At 40.8% G+C, this 16,802-nt stretch overlaps 1 protein-coding gene across 1 annotated transcript in view; it reads right to left on the minus strand.

Annotated features, from left to right (window-relative positions):
- Positions 1-16,802, minus strand: part of ppp4r4 (protein phosphatase 4, regulatory subunit 4) — a 28,481-nt gene that overhangs the window by 1,961 nt on the left and 9,718 nt on the right. Inside the window, exons 6-21 of the mRNA XM_028953656.1 lie at positions 16,146-16,252; positions 15,780-15,887; positions 14,618-14,739; positions 13,966-14,088; positions 12,643-12,806; positions 11,731-11,850; positions 10,430-10,507; positions 6,882-6,965; positions 6,373-6,555; positions 4,644-4,749; positions 3,484-3,631; positions 3,255-3,399; positions 3,120-3,158; positions 2,970-3,041; positions 2,758-2,821; positions 121-201 (exon numbers count right to left, since the gene is read on the minus strand). Coding sequence (XP_028809489.1) covers positions 121-201; positions 2,758-2,821; positions 2,970-3,041; positions 3,120-3,158; positions 3,255-3,399; positions 3,484-3,631; positions 4,644-4,749; positions 6,373-6,555; positions 6,882-6,965; positions 10,430-10,507; positions 11,731-11,850; positions 12,643-12,806; positions 13,966-14,088; positions 14,618-14,739; positions 15,780-15,887; positions 16,146-16,252 — 1,744 coding nt within the window. The remainder of the gene's footprint in view (positions 1-120; positions 202-2,757; positions 2,822-2,969; positions 3,042-3,119; positions 3,159-3,254; positions 3,400-3,483; positions 3,632-4,643; positions 4,750-6,372; positions 6,556-6,881; positions 6,966-10,429; positions 10,508-11,730; positions 11,851-12,642; positions 12,807-13,965; positions 14,089-14,617; positions 14,740-15,779; positions 15,888-16,145; positions 16,253-16,802) is intronic.

Genomic DNA, 16,802 nt, shown 5'->3' on the forward strand with positions numbered 1-16,802 from the left:
ATTCTGCAAACAGCTCATTGAGTCACTACTCAATCAATTACAAGACACAGCATGTCATACTGCCCACTAGTGGTCAGGGGCGGCACAACAGCTCAGTGAATTCTCAGTCAAGCCGCTTACCCGCTGAGGTAGACAGAGTAGCTCCAGATGTGGACACAGACATCCCTTTGGTTCCTGACAGCCCTGCTTTGCTGTCCCTTCCTGTGGAACAGGTGATACTGAAAGTGGCTTCTTTTGCACATTTCCTGCTTCTGAACAAGTGAGTGATTATAATTTTTTCTGTTTTTTTTTTTTATCTAGTAGATACACTGGAATAAAGTACACATTTTGTGCTGGTGGATCACAACCAGGTTGTAAATTGAGGCTCAAAATGCAAAAAACAGGACTTGGTCCTTTACACCACTGCCTCTCACATGTCTTAATATCACTTCCTTTGAGCTCCATGCAGTCTCAGTTTCTTCTCCGGTGAACATCCTTCTCATTGTCATATATCGCCCTTCCGGATCGCTTTATTAATTAATCGGACCCTCTGCTCAGCAAAGTTCCCAAAGACACCCCTTTTGGTGAGCAGCTGCTCTTCTACACACAAAGGAGGGAATGTCTTGGACCTGGTCTTCAGTCGTCCCTCCCTAACTAGCAACCTTTCTTCCACTCGACTTCACATTTCTGACCACCCTCACTCTACTTACCAGATCCAAGACTGACCACCATCCATTCTTCATTCTACATAACCTTTACTCTGTCTCGCCTTCATCTTCCTACACTCTTCCACATCTTCCAACCTCTGAGTCATTCCTTACTCCTTACCACTGGAGACACACACTAACTCTCTCCTCTTCTCATGTTCACATTCTATGGATCATCTCTGTCTTCTATCTTCTAAACCCAAAAGAATACATTGATACATTGTGCAATCAAAAGAGGAGAAAGACCTGTTGTATTATGAGAATCTTCTATTCAAATTCTCAACTCTGCTGAAACTGATTTCTACAAAACTGGAAGCCTTGGTCCACAACCCTCAGAAACTCCACAACATATTCTCATTTCTACTCAACCCTGCAAGTTCTTCGACCCAATCTTTGCTAACCACTGAAGATTTCACCAAATTTTTCATTTACATTTACGGCATTTGGCAGTCTAGATTAATGTTTTCCTTTTACCTTTAGCGATGGAGGGAACAGGCGAGCAGTACTGGAAGCTACTGGAGTAAACGAGGTGCAGTGCGAGGTGTAATAAGGGCTGTGAGGTAGGATGGGGCTACTCCATGTTTGGCTTTGTAGGCCAGCATCAGTATTTTGAACCTGATGCATGCAGCTACTGGGAGCCAGTGGAGGGAACGTAGCAGAGGGGCGGTGTGGCAGAATTTGGGAAGGTTAAAGATCAGTCGTGCTGCTGCATTTTGTATGAGTTGTAGAGTTTTCACAGGGAAGATTGAAAAAAAAATCTGCCAGACATTCTCCACTACCAACCCTTAATCTACACCCTGAAGACTCACCAAATAGTTTAAAGCTTCCATCAGATAAAATCATGTCCACTTGATCCAATCCTAAAGAAACCCACTGCTCTTTTATCATTTCTTTCTAAAGTCCTTGAGTGCTTGGTCTACAATCATCTATCACTGATCACCGATTCAATCAGAGCAACCAGTCTGGCTTCAAAGCAGGTCATTCTACTGAGACAGCCCTTCTTGCTATATGCAAACAGATTAGCAAAAGTGTCATTGGTTTGTATTCTCCTCGATCTCTCTTCCATATTTGATAAAGTTACAGTTGGATACGAGAAAGTTGTCTGCTCTGGGCTCAGCATGGCAGTGGTTTACTTCCTACCTTGATGAGCGGTCCTACCAAGCAGACTCTCCACTGTTTTCCCTCAGGGATCAGTACTCAGTCCTCTCCATTTCTCCCTCTACATGAAATCACTTGATGAGGTAATTTCCTTGCGTGGGTTATCCTATCACTTGTAACGCGAACCGGGACCAGAACGAGAGAGACGTGTAGGAGGAAACGAGAGCGACAGGAAGGAGTTCGTGGGTCAGGAGAACAGAGAGGACAGGTACGGTCTTACTGGGTTGAAGGTTTTCGGGGCCGAGTCGAATGGCGTGCTTCATTCAATGACTGAGCAATTGGCAGCTGCTCTCCAGCCTAATATATAGGAGTCACGTTACCTCGTTTCCGTGTTACTCCCGGTCACATGATGAAATCATGTGACATCACTGCTATGCTGACAACACACAACTCTAATTCTAAATACTGATGCTGGCCACCCTACCTCACAGCCCTTACTATATCTTGCACTGCATCTCTAACCCTCCAGTACTGCTTGCCTGGTCCATCCACGTACGAGAGAAAGACAATCATCTAGACTCTGTCTTGCTAGGTGGTGGAATGAACTTCCCCGCAAGGTCAGAACAGCACAGTCACTAAGTATTTTTAAATGGCAGCTTGAGACCTTCTTCTTTAGAGAATACTTAGACTTACTTGTAACTTTCTTTTAGTCTAACTTAAACAGAGAGAATAGAATGATTGTATTCATTTTTGCAGTCCTAGTAAACCAGAACTGATTGTCATCGAAGGGTACCTGCCAAATGCTACAAATGCAAATGTAAATTATCAACTGATGAACAGCCTGTTTGAGTTTAAATGCAGTTTTCAATAAATTGCCTACTCTATATTTATTGTCTCTTCTTTTTGCAGTTTTAACCTCTACTTACAAACCTGTCATTTTTATTCAGGGGTGTATATGGATGTCTCTACTCACGTTTTTTCTCTGTATGCTTTTCTCCACTAAGCTTTGCTTCACTCTGCTGTCGCTCCAGCAGCTCCTGCAGGCCAAAACCATTCCGAAAATAACCCCCCCGAGAAAGCAAACAGAACAATCTGAATATTATATTAATCAGTTAAAGGCTTAGTCAAGAGCCCTAGTGAAAATTACTACAGAGAAAACTGCTCCCAAGGTATGGAATATCTCACCATTTCAAGTAACAGAGCTTCCTCTTTCTCTTTCTTCTGGTCCAGTAGGTCTCTTTCATGCCTTTTGTGATACTAGAATCGCAAAATATTCTATGAAGCAGTACATGCTTACAGTAATCATTTTGAGAACTGTAAAAAGACCATGCTTACTGGTTCTGTGATGTCCATTTTGTCCAATTCTAGCACTATCTGAACAGAGAAGATAGAACAGAGATAGTCATCAGTCTGCTGTTCCTACTTGCATCTGAATTGCAGGTGAGGAATGGGCATGTGCGTGGGCCTCACCTTGCGCACTACAGCCACCACATCCTTGTCTTTCTCTCGACACAGCAGCTTGCGTACACAGAAGTCCAATTGCTGCTGCAGGTGCTTGTCAGTGGGTAACCTAATAGTAGACCTCAATCTGGGCAGCATGTGGCACAGCTTGTACCTGCGGGTCTCATTAAGGCGAAGACTCATGTCAGAAACTTCAAGTCACAAATTTTCAGAGTAATATTTGCATTACAACTCAGACCTGACGTTGGCCACAGGATCATTGACCAGTTCAAGGGCTTCCATCAGGAAGTTCTTGCAGAAGTATGATTTGGAGAAGAGTTCCATGGCGATCTCACACAGGTCTAGATAGCGCAGTCTGTTCCAGTAACTTCTTCCTTGTGCAAGATCTGGAGTGGGTTACAAGGTTGATTGTTAAAATCACCAAAGACTGTCTACAGGCACTATTCTCAAACTGGTGCTTGACACAACACTAAGCATGAGGCTTGTTCACCAGCATTGAAATATTTATCAATATTTATCAACCTGCTTATGTGAATCAATACACAATAGTTGTTTTTGGCAGCCTGTCTTAATTTTAGTTTTTGTCTAGTCTTTGCATCAAGCTGTCATTTTAGTTTTTATTAGTCACGTCATTTTAGTAGTCAAGTTTCAGTCGACTAAAAGTCTGAGCATTTTAGTTTTATTTTACTCAAAATCATCCATGATTATTTTAGTCTAGTTTTAGTCAACAAAAACTAATGACATTTTATTATAGTTGTATTTTAGTTTTTTTATTAATGCAATTCAATTGAACCCAGCCAATATAGTAAGTACCTAGTAGAAGGAACAAAAGCAACATTTTCTTGTAGTCAAACCCATTTCACAGTTAAAACAAGGTTATTTCATTATTATATTATTGTTACCTTATAGACTCAAGAATACACTACATCCATTCCAGTGGCCACATTTTTGCATATGTTTTTGAGACACTTTCTGCTTTCTTTTCCACTTCATTGTAAAAGAAAGTGTGTCCAAAGGTCACTTGGTCTTTTTCTCCCAGCCTTCTGCTAACCCACGACCATATATATATATATGGTTATGTTATATTGTTGGATATACTGGTTGTGTTATATTGTTGAGACTAAATGTGCTTTTTGAAAAAAAAAAAAAAAATTGGTTGATGAAAACAATACTCCCTTACGCTATTGAACAAGTCCCAAGCTAAATGTGCAAGTTAGAAAATTGTGCCCCAAAACATCAAGCAATAGTCACAAAGTCTGAGTGATTGATATTACACCAACTGCACACCTATATAGCTCAGCACTAAAATAGCGCCAAGGTGCTTTTATATCACAGATTTTTTATTTATAATGGGTATAACCAACCATTCTGATCATGCAACAATATTACAGTTATTACCCTGCATGACTTTGCTGACAATCTCCTGCCGTTGTTCTTGCTTGCGGTTGTAGCGAAGAAATACACACAAAGTCCTGGCAGCTTCTCTCTGAACTGGCAGAACATTCTGGAAAGGAAGAGGACATAAAAGTTGAACTTACACATGGGCCATCTAAGAGTCTCATCTTCTTATTATGATCATGAAAATGGTCATTATTTCACTGTGGAAAGTCAGGTCAATCTTGACTTGTTCATCTTAAAACTTTTAATGTGGTTTCAAAAACATAAACATATGTATGTAGTACATATGTAGTATGTGATTGTGTATGTGTAAGTGTCTTGGTCAGGTACACAATGGTAGTCCATTTACATTACATTTTTTATTTACGGCATTTGGCTGACACCCTTATCCAGAGCAACTTACAATGTGCTTTCATGTTACTGTCGATGATGTAATCAGCTCTGGTTCACTAGGACTCAAACCATGAATACAATCATTTTATTCACTCTGTTGTAGTTTTTTTTGCATAAGTCAAACTACAGGTTAGTCTAAGTATTCTCTAAAGAGGAAGGTCTTAAGCTGCCATTGAAAATTCTCGACAACAGCCTTATGCATCTGATAACATACTGACCATTTCGCACTTCTCTGCTCTTTTTGCACATATCTGCTGTTTGTCTCTTGTGTGTCCTGTTTGAAATATTCAACATATCCACTTACAATCATCCTACATGATGTTGCCCTGTTTAAAGTTAAAAAAAGTGAAGTGATTGTCACATGTGATACACAGCAGCACAGCACACGGTGCACACAGTGAAATTTGTCCTCTGCATTTATCCCATCACCCTGAGTGAGCAGTGGGCTGCCGTGACCGGCGCCCGGGGAGCAGTGTGTGGGGACGGTGCTTTTGCTCAGTGGCACCTCAGTGGTACCTTGGCGGATCGGGATTCGAACCGGCAACCTTCCGATTACGGGGCCGCTTCCTTAACCGCTAGGCCACCACTGCCCCTGGAGCATCGCCTCCCCGTCGAGGAATCGAACCCCGGTCACCACTACACTAACAAGGAGCTGTTTGTCCTGTACAGAAATGTTCTCATATAGAGATAACCTGTACAGTATTTAGGTTTTAGTTTTAGTTAGTATAGTTTAGTTTAGTGTGCATATACATATATATTGTTCTTTCTTTTATTATTGCACTATGGGGGGTCTGTGTGAAACATTATTTCAATACACGGTATACTATGTATACTGTTAAACTGACAATAAAACAATCTTGAATCTTGACTCTTGAGTGTCTTCCTCGTACCTTCATGGTGGAGGGAGCAGGCGAGCAGTACTGGAGGGTCTGAGAATGTGAGGTGCAGTGCAAGATATAATGTGAGCTCTGAGGTAGGATGGTGAAACCCCATGTTTGGCTTTGGGAGGGGGATGTGTAGCAGTAGGGGGTTGTGGGAGAAGGTTGAAAACCAGTCATGCTGGTACATTTTGTATTAGTTGTAGGGGCCGGATGGCATTCAGAGGTAGACCTGGTAAAAGGGAATTACAGTAATCCAGTCGTGAGATTACTAGGGACTGAACAAGTATCTAGGCAAGATAAGAGCGGAGCCGTCTGATATTGTAGAGGAGGAGGTTTCAACCTGTGACTTTGTGGTCTTCTGGTTCATAGATTGCTGTCTTACCCACTAGCTACTACCCCCCTGTTACTTATGTGTCAGGGCTGTTTGCAAGGGAGAGATCTGCCTCAGCACTTACATTGGTGGTGATAATAGTGAACATCCTCTGCAGGAAGCGGTAATAGATCTGGTCACCGGAGATGACACGGGGCAGGCAGGAATAGCGCTGCAGCAGCTTCTCATGCACTCGCCATCGTAGTGATGATGCAGCTTTCTGCTCTGCTGTGACCAGGGCTGGCACCAGATCGGGCACGTTTACTAGCTGCGTGTTCATACGCACACACGGAGAAAAGGAACGGAAATAAAAGGGACAGATGTCAAGAGCACTTATTTACTGTAACAAATACAGATAGCCTCTGATGTCACAGCAGCTAGATAAGGGTGTCTGATAAACGCTATAAATGTTACTTTAATATTACATTCAATTTAATTTCATTTCATTTATGCCTGTTATTTTTATGTGATCAGGTCATGTTGGCCAGCAGGGGGTGCCAGAACACTAATTAATCAATTCAGCATCACTTTTCCATAACAACTTGCTGTTTTTTCATCTAATGACATCATACATGTAAATCATAGGGATGTTACCTTGTTCTCAGACCCGGGCCCATCCCCCCTGGATGAGGACAGTTCCAGAGTTTCCTGGAGATGGGTGAGCATAGCATCCAGGACCTACAGATGGGAGGAAATGTTAGCTAGTAATCTGATTTAACACAACTAAAACTGCCCTTGAACTCACAGGGAGGCTGCAAAACAAGGTTTTGGTAGATTTAGTAGATTAGGCATGTATTAAATATCATCTCACGTGTGTAAAAAGGAAAGGAGTTGATGTAAAGTAACAATCAAAAGTTTGATCACCCCTACTCACTTATAGGGCATGCGTTTTTTTCATCATAGAACAAAACTGAAGACACAGGAATATGAAATTTATGCTGGTTTATGCTGAACACTTTCTTATCATTCACTCATGTTAATGAGCATCTCACCAAGCAGCTTTTGATAAAGACAATAGTGAACAAAGCAGCCATGAAGGTAAAAAGAGGCGACTCTTCAAAAACAGATTCATCAAACACACTTCACTTTCATCTGATACAACAAATACTGAATATGTTTCTTGCATTGGATTCTTCATAATGGCTCCATCTTAGTCCCAGTAACCGCCACAGAGTGGGTGAATCCAAACTTTTGACTGGTAGCATACACAAGAATGCTGTAAATGATAAATGCTGTAAATGTAAGAACAAAAATACCCTTAGGGCAGCAGGATCTGTGCAATATATGTCGCAGGATAATATTAGCAGTAATCACTGGAGAAAAACATATAAGGAAACTGCCCCTCCATATAACAGTGATGCCAGTATAGAGTTTAACGCTGTAGATCTGTTTTGTTCCCATCTGGGCCTGGACGGCTTGTAACCATTGAGGGATGTTCAGCAGAATGTCAGACTGTCTGCTTGTGGTCTACAGCCAGACCATGACAATGAGCCCAAACATGGGAAGAACCATAGCAGACTGCTTGTTAAACAGAGATTTCAGTAGAAACTTGGCCCAGTCAGGACTGAGATTATTTAAAAATAGCATAAATGAAGAGTGCAAAATCACATCAGGTTGCCAGGTCATGAGGAGCCATTAGCTAAAAAGTGTCAATGACAATAAAGTTCAATGGCAATATTAGTTCCACTAATTACCATAAATGTAATCAAAGACATTCAAAAACCACACACAAAAAAAAACATGATAATGTCTATAGGGGAATTTGTTGACGAAGAGAAGCTAGTTCTGCCTTTAAGATCATGCAGTCGGGAAACTTTCTGTTATATGCATGTAATGTATGACTAAAGCCTTCTCCGGGGATCTAGAAAAAAACTAATTATACAGGTCTACCCAGCCGCCTGGGAATAATGTATTCGTTTATCCCACACACAGCGTACATACACGCACACACACACACACACACACACACACACACACACACACACACACACACACAGACACACACAAACATATGTGAAGAGATTGTCATTGTGATACAGAGCAACACAGCACACTGTGCACACAGTGAAACGTGTCCTCTGCATTTAACCCATCACCCTGAGTGGGCAGTGTGCAGCCATGACAGGCGCCCGGGGAGCAGTGTGTGAGGACGGTGCTATGCTCAGTGGCACCTCAGTGGCAGCTTGATGGATCGGGATTTGAGGTGGCAACCTTATGATTACGGTACCGCATCCTTAACTGCTAGGTCAGTCTGATACTGTACCACGTTTCCTCTGTCATTGTCAAAAAAATTTATTTGTGAGAGGCTGCTCACATTAGAGAAATCCTTTATTAAAAACTGCAAGAATTCCAGTGCTAATTCTTTAGATGAACGTGCTGTTAGTCTAAACACAGTTTCGACACACACACAAGATCATGCAGTTTCTGCTGGAATTTGCATCTACAACATATATCCAAAATTAAAACAATGCCTGCAAATACATTAGATATTTGTGATATTGCCCAAGTCATGCAACCTTTCTGCAAACATGATCTCTCATTGGTTTCATCATAGCAGACATCATCTGCTAGGCACACAGAAGGGAAGGAATGGATTTGTATTTCAATTTCCAGCCCTGAAAACTCCTAAAGGCTGTTCATTTGTGATTGTGCACGTGCTTGAATATACAAGTAAACAGGTCTGTCAGATAGCACAAACAAGGTGACCATGAGAAGGATTTCTCCCACAACTTTCACTTACTCCTAGTTTACACTACATGATTTGAATCCAGAGGTTGCAGATCAAATCCTCCCATCTGATGGTGTTGTGGTAAAACTTCACACTTGTTGGCATCTAAAAATCAGTTATTCAGTAGGGCTACAGCCAATAAGAGAGCAGAACATGGAAAAACACTTTTTTATTTAAAATAATATATTAGCGCCGCTCTGGGTAGGACTTTCACACTGCACGTCACGTATTCTTGTGCGACCAATACAACCAAGGCAGGTGAGTTTTCTTTGTGCCACTTTGAAACACACACGTGAAGCAGGAATGCTGTGTTCGACCTATGTTTAGTCCGTACTCACCTGACGCCACGGACGTTTGAACCAGGTGTTTTTCTGGCATTTGTGGCTTCAGGTTTTAAAGGGTTTGGGTCGGTGTGTAGTGGAGGGAACAGTAGTGAAGCATGTAGAGAATGGAGGGCCACCGAGAAGAAAGAGAATCTCATGCCGCTGTCTATTTATTATGCTCTCTATTAATTATGCTTACAGTTCACTTACCCAGCTGGTCTACCTCTATGTACCATCATACCTCTACAACTCATACAAAATGCAGCAGCACGACTGACCTTCCCAAATTCTCCCACACCGCCCCTCTGCTACGTTCTCTCCACTGGCTCCCAGTAGCTGCACGCATCAGATTCAAAATACTGATGCTGGCCTACAAAGCCAAAGATGGAGTAGCCCCATCCTACCTCATAGCCCTTATTACACCTCGCACTGCACCTCGTATACTTTGAGCCTCCAATACTGCTCACCTGGTCCCTCCATCGCTAAAGGTAAAAGAAAACATTCATCTAGACTCTTCTCCATCTTGGCCCCTCGGTGGTGGAATGAACTTCCCCTCGAGGTCAGAACAGCTCAGTCACTGAGTATTTTCAAACAGCAGCTCAAGACCGTCCTCTATAGAGAATATTTAGATTAACTTGTAAACTTCTTATTGTCTAACTTATGTACAGAATCTACAACAAGAGTGAATAAAAAGGTTGTATTCATAGTTGGGGGTCCTAATGAACCAGAACTGATCCCTTCATCGATGGTAACTTGAAAGCACGTTGTAAGTCGCTCTGGATAAGGGCGTCTGCCAAATGCCTTAAATGTAAATGTACTCAGGTAAATGTCGGTAACCACTTGTACATGAGAAAGGGATATTACACAAACCAAACATTACTTTTATGTAATACAAAATTAAATGATGAAGGGACCACAGGAGCTTGGACAAGTCTGCTCAGTTCCTCTGCTTAGTGGAGAATCGATCTGCGTATGATCTGCATTGGAGCGGGACAGATGACTAACTCCACCATGTGCCTTTAAAGGAGAGGTTCCCATCTGTAATGTCCAAAATAATATATGCATCAGTACGGGCCGTGAGCTGGACTCACCTCAAGCGAATCGTCCTGCAGTAATGCCACCAGCTCCTTGTGAATGTAGTGGACATTGGAGCCCAGAAGTTTGACCACCTGGTAAGGCAAAAATTATACAAATATGTTGTATTTGGTGATATGACAGGAACAGTTGTGTTAAAAGAAGATAGATATTTATTTAAATTACTTTTAGCAGCTTGTAAACAAGCCAGGTCCATACACAAGAAGAATGGCTGGAAATAGTGAAAGGTATAAACAACATGGAGCTATTGATGTAAAAGATCAGAATTAAGGAAGAACAGTGTCTTAACAAATGGAATGACTGGCAACAAATTGAGGACTGGAATATATGTAGATATGAACATAGGGTTATATATACACAAAAATGTGTGTATATATATTTTTGGGTCTGTATGAAAGTGAAGTGATTGTCATTGTGATACACAGCACAAAGTGCACACAACGAAATGTGTCCTCTGCTTTTAACCCATCATCCATAGTGAGCAGTGGGGAGCCATGACAGGCGCCTGGGGAGCAGTGTGTGGGGACGGTGCTTTGCTCAGTGGCACCTTGGCAGATCGGGATTCAAACCTTTTGATTACGGCTTCCTTAACCGCTAGGCCACCGCTGCCCCAATACACATATGCATATGTGCAGACATTTGTCAAATAAGACAAACAAGACTATTTATCTGTTCTTATATTGTTTGTTTTGCTTTTTCTGTGTGTGTGATTATTTTTTTTAGATAAGATAAGATTATCCTTTATTAGTCCCACAAGTGGGAAATGTACATTGTCACGGCCAGAAGTAGGTATTACAAGATACGAGCATCAAAAGACAATAGCACAGACAATATGTCGACTGTATAATATAAAGGTTCACTGTACAAATAAGCAAATAAATAGTCATATAATAGGAAAATAAAACAGTGAATGTGTGTTGTAAAAAAAAAATGTCGGTATATACATAAATAAAGATATATTTGTAAGATTTTACATATGGTCAGAGTGGGTAGATATTGCATATTGCACTTGAGAAACATGGAGATGGTGTATTGGATGTGTGTTTTTGTGTAGTCAGCTGTTGTAGAGCCTGACAGTGGTTGGCCGGAAAGACCTTTTGAATCTCTCGGTCCCACATCGTGGGTGCCGCAGCCTGCCACTTTTTATTTTAACAAAGTAAAAGAAATTACACAAATAACTGAACTCTCTGCTTCAACACAGGATCACTTTAGTATTTGTGAATGGCTGCAGACCTTAAATACAGTGTGAATGTTCAGAAGTTCAGGTGCCTTGATGTTGAAAAATAAAGTGGCCTACCTCATGGAAACCTTCTGCTGTGCTTCGCCGCACTGAGATCTCAGGGTCATGACACAAGCTGGAGAAAGTGCGGTAGAGCTCTGATAAGAAATGGTTGGGGTCTGCAAACACCATCATTGCCTAAACACACAGAGAGATGTCAGATGTGACTCAACCATGAAGACTGACACATTTCACTTGGGATTCAACGTTGCTACGTCATCACATTCTGAAACGTTCTAAAGCTTTAGGACCTCTGATTTGCTGATGAGCTGCTCAGTTTCTCCAACTGTAGAACAGTCAGTAATGAAGCACTTCGCAGATGCCCGGGCATGGCATGTTACTAATTTACATCTTTATAAAAAAATACAACAAGGTGTACAATATTCAGTGTTACCAGATACAACCCCAAAAATGCTGAGTTATTTCTGATCTGGCAACTCTGGCTGCATTAAAGAAGTCAAGTTAAACTTGCTGATAAAAGCTGGTCTGACCAGTGTGAAAACATCCCTTAAGCTGGTATGTAAGTTTGATTGTGGAACACAGTGGGCATTCTAATACGAACATGCTAATTTATTTATTGAATCTTAATTCAAATGCCCCTCATTAAATTAAATCACAAATACAAATTGTGACATTAATGTAACATAACTGCACTTAGCACATATATTTTTTTGCAACCTTTAACACACTGTGCCAGTCATCTGAGAACTAGCACCCTCAAACACTCCACCAAGTATATTACGTTCTATAGTGTCTTCATCACCTAAAAATAGTAAAAATAACGAATTCTGGCAGATTCAGTATGGACTGGCATGCTAAATCCATTTCATAGACTCCACAGAAATTACACAGTTACATTTTATGGTGTACAACAAGCTATTCTTTCTTTCTTGCAGAATCAGAATCCCAGAAGTCAGTTCAGTCACTCACAGGGAAGTTGTAGGCACAATTCCGCCGAACCAAAGCGTACTTGTTCTCCAGCTCGAGGGGGTACGGTTGACTTTCACAGTGGCCGTTCTCATGCTGCAGACCAAGTAAACAGAGCTTCTTGTAGAACTCCAGGAACCAGAGGTGCTGTTCCTCAGTGAAGGACGCTGAGGGCAGAGGTCAGGTTAAAGGTCAGTTTTCTGACATATTTTTAATCAAACTACCTAAAGGCCAATCATACAGTGCATCCAGAAAGTATTCACAGCGATGAATACAGCCTTGTTCCAAAATTAATTAAATGAATGAATCTACACACAACACCCCACAATGACAAAGTGAAAAGGAGTTTACGTGAGGGTTTGGCAAAAAAAAAAAAAAAAAAAAATTATATCTAAAAAAGTGTATATAAGTATTCACAGCCCTGGCCATGAAGTTCAAAATTCAGCTCAGGTGCATCGTGTATTCCCAGATCATCCTTGAGATGTTTCTGAGTCAGTCTGTGGAAAAAACATTTGATTTTACATGATTGGAAAGATACACACCTATCTATATACGGTCCCACAGTTGACAAACCAAGCAAGAAGTCGAAGGAATTGTCTGTAGACCTCCGAGACAGGATTACCTCCTAGATTGCCAGGCGTCACGTTTGGTAAAAACCGCTCATCACCAAGCCAATGCCATCCCTACAGTAAAGCATGGTGGTGTGGGGATGTTTTTCAGATGCAGGAACTGGGAGACTAGTCAGGATAGAGGGTAAGATGACTGCAGAAATGTACAGAGACAACCTGAATGAAAACCTGCTCCAGAGCGCTCTTGAAGACTGGGACGACGGTTCATGTTTCAGCAAGGCAATGATTCTAAGCACACAGCCAAGATATCAAAGTAGTGACTTCAGGACAACTCTGTGAACGTCCTTGAGTGGCCCAGTGAATTCGATTGAATATCTCTGGAGAGACATTAAAATGGCTCTTCCCATCCAACCTGATGGAACTTGAGAGGTGCTGCAAAGAGGACTGGGCCAAACTGGCCAAGGATTGGTGTACCAAGATTGTGGCATCATATTCCAAAAGACTTGAGGCTGTATGTGCTGCCAAAGGTGCATCGACAAAGTATTGAGCAAAGGCTTTAAATACTTATATACATATAATTTCTCCTTTTTTTAATTGTTAAAATATTTGCCAAAGCCTCAAGTGAACTTCTTTTCAATTGCCTGGGAGAAATACATGTATTTAATCAATTTTGGAATATGGTTGTAAAAGTCATTTTCATTACTGCCAAAGAACAAACATTTAAAATGTGATATAAAAAGTTCTCACAGACGCTCACCGGACAGACCATGACAAAGCTTTCCATACTGATATGAAAGAGAGGCGAGGACGGCTTCGTCAGCTTTTATGCATTTCTCACAGAACGTTTTCACCAACGGAAATATCACACATGTCCTGTCATCTACAGATGAGAGAAGAACAAAAAATAAATTATAATAATCATTATTTTTGACATTTATGACTCTCTTGAGGATGATGCAGAGGTCCTTTTAACTGTGAGCCAAGGAAGCTTTCAGGCAACATCACTTGTGTGCATGTGATGTATTGACAAGAATAGTTCAGATGCTCCAGAATGACGAAGTTGGGTGCACGATAGCTGTAAGTCTCCTTCCATTTTAAACTTTGTTTTTAATAAAAACACCATTCCATAGCATGCAGACCATGCTTGTTCCTACCTGTTTGTTTCTGTAAATCCTGAGTATATAACTGATGTGACATTGGTGAATACTCCCCCAATGTGTGTATGTGTATAATGTGTATAGCACTCACTTTGTATTCTCAAAATGTAGTGATATAAATGTCCACAAATTTTTCTATTAGAAACATGAGCATAGTAACAGGGTATGTGCATTGTTAGTCTACACCTAAGCAGGATACAATCTACTAGAATATAATGTCCGGTTATTGGAGGGGCTTACACACCAACTCACCATTGTCGAACATCTCCAGGAGGTTGATGATGGTGTCGAAGGCAGCCAGGCGGACCGTGTTGCCCTCATCCTGGGCAAGTTCGACCAACTCCGGCAACACTGCTGCCTTAATGTGTTCTAGCCTGAGACAGGAAGGATAAGTTTTGTTGCAGTCTCTCACTTGGCAAATAAAGACCTTGCTGCACCACATGCATGGATGTCCATTTGCTTTTTATAATTGATGTGCTAATTTAGAACTTGGTCCATGGTATTGACCTCCTAATTAAAATGTTATATTTTTTGTAATTTTGTGAGGTTGCATGTTCTGCGGTCCTTCCTTTGACTTTCCTTGTCATAGCAGCAGGTATTACAGTTAACACTGTAATTCAGTATCCACCATGTTTGTCACTTTTGGAATGTATAAAGAATGTTTAAACCTTGATGAATATCCACCAGTTTATAGCAAGCAAGCCATTCCTCCATAAACTACTAGTCAGAGGCGGTTATGGAGACTAAGATGGAGCCATTTTGAAGAATACAATGCAAGAAACATATTTAGTATTTATTGTATCAGGAGAAAATGAGGTTTGTTTGATGAATCTGTTTTCGCCTCTTTTTACCTTCGTGGCTGCTTTGTTCACTATTGTCATCACCAAAAGCCGGTTGATGAGATGCTCATTAACATGAGTGGATCATAAGAAAGTGTTCAGCATGAACCTTCAGGACTGATGGAAACCGTCCCTGTTGTTTAACTTAAGGTGGTGGTGGTGAGAAGATAAGAGTGTGAAATGCTGCCATCACAGAAAAAGCTCCCTGATTTTAGCTATATTTTTTTGTTTATTACATAACCTCAACGCGTGTTATTTCATAGTCCTGTGTCTTCAGTTTTCTTCTATAATGTAAAAAAATACAAGGCCCATAAATGATGTTTCCAACTATCTGGAGTAAAAGTACTAATATATTACTTTTTTTTCTGTTAAAGGTGCTCACATTGATTAGAAAAAGCTTATTCTTTTCTTATTCTGTAAACTGACAACTATCTTACCTATTCTGAGAAGAACTATCAGATCCATTTGGGGAACCAGCAACAAAAAGGCATTTCAGCTCAGTTCATTCAACAGTTGACCATTTTGGACAAATATGGCAGCACACTCCATTCCTTTTCTTTTGTTTCTTTTTTTACCCTATTCCCCTGGCGACGTTCTCCAGTTGGCGACACATGCAGGAGCGCACCTCGTACTCCACGTCCTGGCACAGCGACCTGACCAGGGGCAGCAGGTCCTTCTTCACTCTGTGGATGTTCAGAAATGATTCATGAAAAGTCCATTTGTGATACGTGTACCTCTCTCACTTAAATACACACATAGAGAATAAAACATGTTCATCATCAGCATCAATGTACCTTTACGTAAAGTACAAAATTAAGAATATGAAAAGAAATGAAGACATAAAATGCCTATTTTCAGCATTACACATGGTATGCTTTATTAAACTGAAAATCCAAATCCTTTGCAGGCACAACAAATAAACAGACAGAAAAAAACCTCACATTGATGGTTCAAACTTGCCGACTACCTTCCCCAGTATCCGACAGCTGGCGAGGCGGGCTTGTACAGACTGGGACAGCTGTGCCTTTGACACCAAAGGGCTCAGAATCTGCCCAGCCAACCAGCAGAAAGCAGACATGAGAAGCCGTCCAAACATTCTGGCATATGCCTTTGGTGCACACTCAGTTTAAGTTTAAATCTTCTCTGTAAGATGGAATGGTTTACATTATGCCTTTTGTTTAACAGATTGCTCATTTTCATTATTTCACAAAGATTGTTCAAGGACTGGGCTAAGGAGATCATTTTCAAAAATCCTCTATACAATTGAGCTTTAATTAGAGTGTGTAATTTGCATCTTGAGCTTTAATGATAATATTAGTTAACCCCTAATATTTCTTTATTAACATAAACATACATATAAAATTCAATTTTTTAAGACCATGTCTTTAATGAAAATGAAAACATAGCAAAATAATTTGTTATTGACAAACTATTAGAAATAATGATGCTGTCAAAACCCCATTTGCTGATGCCCCAACTAGTGTAAATTTGGACAGTTTTGTTACTTATTTAATCTGATTACTGAAAATGGTGAATGATGAACAAAGTTTTTAAAGTGACAGACCTGCATTCCACTGCAACTCTGGACTAATTGTTGC

The sequence above is a fragment of the Denticeps clupeoides genome, chromosome 14 (genome assembly GCF_900700375.1).
Source record: "Denticeps clupeoides chromosome 14, fDenClu1.1, whole genome shotgun sequence".
Classification (NCBI taxonomy): Eukaryota; Metazoa; Chordata; class Actinopteri; order Clupeiformes; family Denticipitidae; genus Denticeps; species Denticeps clupeoides.